The 6,896-nt window shown below is 52.8% G+C and overlaps 1 protein-coding gene across 1 annotated transcript; it reads right to left on the reverse strand.

Annotated features, from left to right (window-relative positions):
* Positions 1 to 2,871: 2,871 nt before the first annotated feature.
* LOC127001001 (la-related protein 6-like) lies at positions 2,872 to 4,508 on the reverse strand. The gene has a single exon (XM_050865175.1). It carries the CDS (start codon positions 4,506 to 4,508, stop codon positions 3,018 to 3,020), a length of 1,491 nt encoding a protein of 496 aa, XP_050721132.1. The 3' UTR covers positions 2,872 to 3,017.
* Positions 4,509 to 6,896: the final 2,388 nt, after the last annotated feature.

The raw sequence follows: 6,896 nt of genomic DNA on the forward strand, positions 1-6,896 counted from the left end.
CGATTATCTATTCGTTAAGTGTTATAATTCTAACTTACTGGCTAGTGTGCGTACAGACTGGTAGCTTTCCCCCCTTGGTAGACTGCGTACAGATTGGTGAACATACCCTTGCTAAATACTGTTCCAACTAACTACGAGACGCTAACTATCTAATTAACCACCAGGCACTAACACTACCAGACGCCAACTATCTAACTAACCACCAGGCACTAACACTACCAGACACTAACTAACACTAACTACCAGACGCCAACTATCTAACTAACCACCAGGCGCTAACTAACTAACTAACCACCAGGCGCTAAATAGACCTAACTACCAGACACCAACTAACTAACACTTAACTAAATAACTAACTAACTACTGAAACACGCACTGGTCTCTTGCGTGCGTGGCCTAAGTGACCGGCGGTGATGGTGGGGGAGGGGAGGTCAGTGGGTCAGCCAGGGTCGGGGAGAGCTAGCACGGATAAGCTGTAGCGCTCATTGCCACGGCCACGCCAGAGCTACATCAATGTGCTGAGTGAGTGCTGACGGCTGACTCTTGGCTGTTATATACCGAGGAGGGGCTCACCGCTCAGGGAAAGTGGATTACTGCGAGTGAAGGTAAACAGGAAAGCTTATAATTATGTACCCTAGAAATGCATCGTAATAAAGGACGGGAGGGTTACATCATGGTGGATCAAAGAGGAGGAGGAAGATGACTCGAGGGATGAAGACTTGAATGACAGCATGGGCCCAGTGAGTTTGTTTGTTTGTATGTTTTGTAGCTCTAGATTTTTTTTTTCTTTTGACAAGTAAACAACGGAACATGCCATCCCAACCCCCAGGCAGTACATAATGTGATGATACAACTTTAGGAATACATGTGGAGGTAGCACCATTAAACTAAACTAAAAAGATACAATATGGTAGGAGACAAATGCCAAAAAAATTAAGGTCGTGATGACTATATAAAGTTCAATTACTGGGTTAACCAACGTCACCCTGCAGATTATCCTCATCGTACTTAGCACAGCGTATTTTTCGGTTTCCCATAAATAGGCTATATACAAAAAAAAAAATCGATTATTTACGGTTTTAACACGGTCTCTAACTGGACATATCGTTATTGGTTAGGCTACGAAAGTTTTTGGTCATGAAACTGACAAATGCAATGATCTGAGGACGACAAGGAATGTGGATTGCTCCCTGTGAAGGTAATATAGGAAAGCTTATTACCAACCTACAAATACATCGTTATAATGGATGGGAGGGTCACATCACGGGGCTGCTCGTGTACTGACTCTTGTTTTATAATGAGGCACGAAATTCACAACGCTTTCTTCCGTGTAAAGTTAAATAGAAAAGCTTATTGCATACATAATAATCACACTCTGTACTGCCTGGGGGTTGAGATGGCATGCTCCTCCCTTCTCCTTTGTTGTTTACTTGCAACAATAAACTATCAATTAATCAGTCATACTCTACAAGCTCATGATGGACGGGAGAGCTGCATCACATGGCTGCCTCGTGTGCCGACTCCTATTTTATTGTGAGGCACGAACTCCATGATGAAAGGATTGCTCCGTGTGAGGGAAATTTCCGTCGTACCGGCTATCGGAATTTATGTTGCTGCTGCGCGTCGCATATAATCGTGTAGTATTTGCCTTGACGCCTCCGTGGTGCAGTGGCTGGCCCGGGCAGTCAGTGCAGTTTGCCCAGCTGTTCATCCTCCCTTTCGGATTGTTCGATAAATGGGTACCTGAGGAAACCTAGGGAAGGTACACTGTGGTTACCCGTATGTCACACTGGCCCTGTGTCCCGGGGTGGTGGGTTCCCTCCCACCACGTACAGGTTCAAAGGCCAATTTGCCACGCCGATGACACACTCGGCTCACAATCGTGAGAGCCCGGGTTCGATTCCCGGGCGGAGTGGAAAAATTTGGGCGGCTTTTCCGATACCCTACGCCCCTGTCCACCCAGCAGTGAATGGGTACCAGGTATTAATCGGGGGTTGTGTCCCGTCTCCTGGGATCTGTTCCCATCTCCTATAATTCCTTCCCCCTCCTGTCTCTCTCCGGCATATGACCACAGATGTTGCGCCGACTAAACCAAACTTTCCAACTTTTTCCACGGCGACGATCGAGCACCGAGGCCACGCGAAGCTACAGCGAAGGTCCCCAACTTAGCAGCTTTAACGCCAAGCAATTATGCGCTATAGGCATATTTTTTCGTCTGCTTGAGGCCCAAAACTGTGGAGCTTACACTGATAACGATATACATTTAAGTTAGAGTTCAGATGGTTAATTATCGATGTTTTTCTGCAATTGTTACGGTTCAGAAACAGGAAAATACGATGTTCTGAGTACGATAATCGAGCTGCAAGGCCTTTGTGAGAGGGCAGGGGGGGTGGGGGTGGGGGGCGTGCGTACCCTGGCATGTCCTTCCCGTGCCCTGCTTGCGCCTTAGATGAAGTGACAATGGCGGTGGTGTTGTTGCTGGCGGCCAGGCAGGCGCGGCGCCATTGTGTGCAGATGAGGCTGTGAGTAATCCTGCAGGAAGGGAAGATTACGTAGCCTAAGGTGAGGCGAAGCATATAGTGTTATGATTTATATTTTTATTATTATTTCTGTTTTATTGTACTTTTATTATAATTTGTGGTAAAGTAGTTGTAGTAGTAATATTTGTGATAATAGTATACATATAGTTCTGCCTATGGCGCCGATAGGCTTTCTAGATGGGGCCTGGTGGTCGGACCTAGGCCGTTATGGCGCAGGTTAATGTTATAGTGGCGCCATCTTGCTTGGTAGTAGTAGTAGTAGTACAAATGTATTATTATTTAGGCCATGTTTGCCGTTCTTAGAGCAGGACTGAGCATTAAAACAAGAGGGGGAGCAGTCATGTCTTTATTATGATGCAGTAACGTAACGCAACGCGGCTATATACAGGGCGTCGTGAGTTCCTATCCTTTTGGCTACAGCTCCATCCTCGCCGCCGCCCCCCGCGTAGGGGCGGGCGGCGGTGGCGCGGCGGGGCGTCAGGCCTGGACGGCGATGGGCGTTTGTCGGCCGAAGAAGCCCTTGGAGCCGTCGGGGCCGCGGGGCAGGCGGATGACGTTGTCGGGCAGCAACACGGAGGCTTCGTGGCGCCGGCGCAGGTTGGGGGAGGCGAGGGGCGACGCCAGCGCGGCAGCGGTGCCGGCCAGCACGCGGCGCCGCAGCCACGGGCTGAGCTGCAGCGCCTCGGCGTCCTGCGAGACGCCGCGGGGGGAGGAGAAGGCCATGTGGAGGCGGCTGAGGCTGGGCGAGCCCGGCGTGGGCGTGGCACAGGTAATGGAGCTGCGGCGGGGCTGCGGCACGGGGCAGGGCGAGGCGCGGCGGGGGTACATGTCCTGGGGGGAGAGTGGGTGGTCCTCGGGGGACGAGCTGGGCGTGGGCATCCTGCGGCGGGGGGAGAAGGGCGAGGGCGGAGAGGACTCCGGCGAGGACAGCTGCTGCTGGTGCTGCCGGTGCTGGCCGAAGCTGCCGCGGCGGCCCAACTTGGGCGAGGGCAAAGGGGGGCATGGGGACCTGATGCGCTGCACGCGCGTGCGGCTCACGGGCGAGGGCGGCTCCGAGAAGTCCGAGGTGCTGTAGTAGGCACTCTCGCCCTCCGTCTGGCTCCTGATGTTGAGCAGCGAGCCGCCGCCGCCGCCACAGTCCCGCTTCTTGCGGGGCACCTCCAGCACCTTAAGGCCACTCTCGGTGCTGTTGGTCACGGCGCGGAAGGCCTGGCGCGCCTGGTGCACCTTCTCGAACTCGACGAGGGCGCAGACGGTGGCGCCGATGCCCGGGTGTTCGCGCTCCACAGTGCGCACCTCAGGCAGGGCGCGGCCGCCGGGTTTGTGCATCTGGAGGGACACCATCTCGCCGAACTTGCCAAAGAACTCGGCCAGCGCGTTCATGTTGGCCAGCTCGCGCTCCACCTCCACGGCCAGCAGCGTGCGGAAGGGCCGCGTGTCCTCGTCCATCTCTTGCGGCAGGCCGTGGCGCCGCCGCACTTTGGTGCCCTCGGGGTTGAGCTCGAGCGCCTCGGAGCCCCTGAGGGTGTGCGCCACCACGCGCCAGTCCCGGGTGAGGTGCTTCACCTTCTTGTAGGTCGCCAGCAGCTTGAGGGACACGTAGCCCTCGCGGTGCTTGGTGACGTGCTTCAGCATGAACATGTCCTTCACCAGGTTGGCCTCGCTCAGGTAGTACTCCACCAGCTCCTGCACGCGCCGGCACACCTCGGGCGCCGGCAGCTCCAGTGGTGCCTCGTCCCTCTCCGAGGCCTCCTCAGAGCAATCAGACACCGGGGTGAAGCAGGGGGTGGGCGTGGGCGAGGGGCTCTGCGCCTCGAGGGCGTCCTGGCCCAGCTCCGTCTGGTCGATGTTGATAATCGGCATGCTTGGCACCAGCTCCTCCTCGTCCGTGTCGGCGTGGTAGTGGCTGTCGGAGTCGCTTTCGTTGCGGACGTCGCCCACAACGAACCTGGACAGAAGACTCAACATGACCCGAGGCAGCGAGCGGCGGCACACACCTCTCCCACGACCCTGCGATGTGGCACTGGTGGTGCCGCTTCCCCCGCCGGACTTATATACGCGTGGCGGCGGGCACTTGTGGGACGTCCGACGCCCTACTGCGCCTCCTGCTCGTGTGTGTGTGTGTGTGTGTGTGTGTGTGTGTGTGTGTGTCATATACAATACTTTGTTTTTACTTCACACACTCAAGCAGAGGGTCACACACGCTCCCCGCCCTTACCCCCCACCCCCGCAACACGCCCACACACTCGCTCCCACACTGCGACGCATGGCAGCCCGCCAGGCGGTCCGTCGTGCTGTTCGGTCCCTGTTTTTTGCTATCCTTGGCTCGGCGTTCTCGTCTCCGTTAATTCCCTTAGCGGCTAAGTTGTGGGGGCCGAGGCGCCGTAGGCCGGGCGGGCGGCCGTCAGCCGTCATGCAGGGCGCCAGGTCGTGAGGGTCGGGTCGGCGAGGCTCATGTGTGGTTATCTAGAGGGACGGTGTCGTCCCTGACCGGCACTTGCTGGTCAAGGCCTACGGTCCGGGGCCCGGCGCGTGCCCCGCCTCCCCTGTGTGCTGGCGGGGGGCGGGGCCGCATTCCCCAGGTGCTGGGGAGGTGCCAGGCCCCGGGGATGAGGCATCACAGGCGGGGGCCACACACAGCAGCCCCCTGCGGGCAAGCTGAGGGTGTTGGGCACTCCAGGAACACCATTATTCACACAATGAATTATTACAAAATATTATTTCCTCTCTGTCAACAATGCATGGAAGTGATCATTTATTTTTTAATTTACGTTTATGGATTCCACCGTGACACCGCGAGGGACCGTCGAGCTTCTTGATAAACACTTACTTTGCCGACCTACGCCGGGCCACGGGCTGGCTGTGGCTGGGCCGCGGAGATGTAGGCTACTCAAGGCTGTGTAAGATCGACCCCTTCCCTGACCAAACACCCCGCTGTAATGTAGTCTGAGAAGAACACAAAGAAAACACGGTACTAAAGTCTTTTCTAAATGTATACAAATAAATCGATGTGTAGTGTTTTCAAATCTGAACGGCTCTTGTGTGTATCGAGCAGCGACTGGAGGCGTTGAAGGAAAGGCTTCAAATACGTAAAGTACGAACCGTCACTGACCCCGGCCCCCTCGTCGCTGACCCCGGCCCCCTCGACGCTGATTTTAAAGGGTCGGCGGTCCCACTTAAAAACATCTCGACGCCCAAGCACACACATTTTGACAAGGCTTTCGTAGGTGTTGTGGACATTTCCAGGGATAGTTGTATGACCCTGGTGGTAGTTTTTCACTTTTTCTTTACCATGAACCTAAAATACCACTTACTAGAACTCGGTTGATCTTTCTGGCCTTTAGGAAATAGATGATGTGAGAAGCGGAAGCGTCTGCAATAACGACTATGTGATGCTTCAACATTAAATTTCGGCTTTCATAGGAGTTTGGGGGATCCACAGGGGTAGTTCTCGACCCTGGTGGTAGTTTGACCCTTCTTCTATACCGTGAACCTGATGAAAAGAAAAAGAAGAAAAGAAGAAGTGGGGAACAGAAAGAAGTAAAAGAAGAGGAAAAAGGTAACGAAGGGAAGAACAAAGAAGAAAGGAAGCAGAGAAAGAGGAAATAGAAGAAAAGACGACAGAAAATAAAAAGAAGGAAAAGGAAATAAACAAAAATAGAAGAGAAAGAAAAGAAAAGAAAAAGAAGGATAAGGTAATAAACAAAAATAGAAAAGAAAGAAGACAAACGAAAATTAGAAAGAAGAAATAGAAGAAAAGACGAAAGAAAAGAAAAAAGCAGGAAAAGATAAAAAAAAAAGAGAAAGAAGACAAACGAAAATAAGAAGATAAAAAAGATTGAAAAACAAGAGAAAGATTGGAACAGCAAGACTTCAAGAGGCTATAGGCTACCTCACGCGACTTCCTCCGCACACTGGGACTAGTCTGGCTTCCTTAACCTTTTGTGGGGCGCCAATGGGAAGAAAGGAGCCCAAGGATGAGGGTGAGGAGAGGTCAGGTTCACGATGAAGAGGGAGTTGAGGAAAGGATTCGAACCTGTTGTGATGATATTAAATTCCTCTCCCGTAGTGATGATATTGAATTCCCCTCCCGTAGTGATGATAGGCTATTGAATTCCTCTCCTGTAGTGATGATATTGAATTCCTTCCTCTCCCGTAGTGATGATATTGAAATCCTTCCTCTCCCGTTGTGATGATATTGAAATCCTTCCTCTCCCGTAGTGATGATATTGAAATCCTTCCTCTCCCGTTGTGATGATATTGAAATCCTTCCTCTCCCGTTGTGATGATACTGAAATCCTTCCTCTCCCGTAGTGATGATATTGAATTCCTTCCTCTCCCGTTGTGATGATATTG

The sequence above is a fragment of the Eriocheir sinensis genome, chromosome 19, assembly GCF_024679095.1.
Source record: "Eriocheir sinensis breed Jianghai 21 chromosome 19, ASM2467909v1, whole genome shotgun sequence".
Taxonomy (NCBI): domain Eukaryota; kingdom Metazoa; phylum Arthropoda; class Malacostraca; order Decapoda; family Varunidae; genus Eriocheir; species Eriocheir sinensis.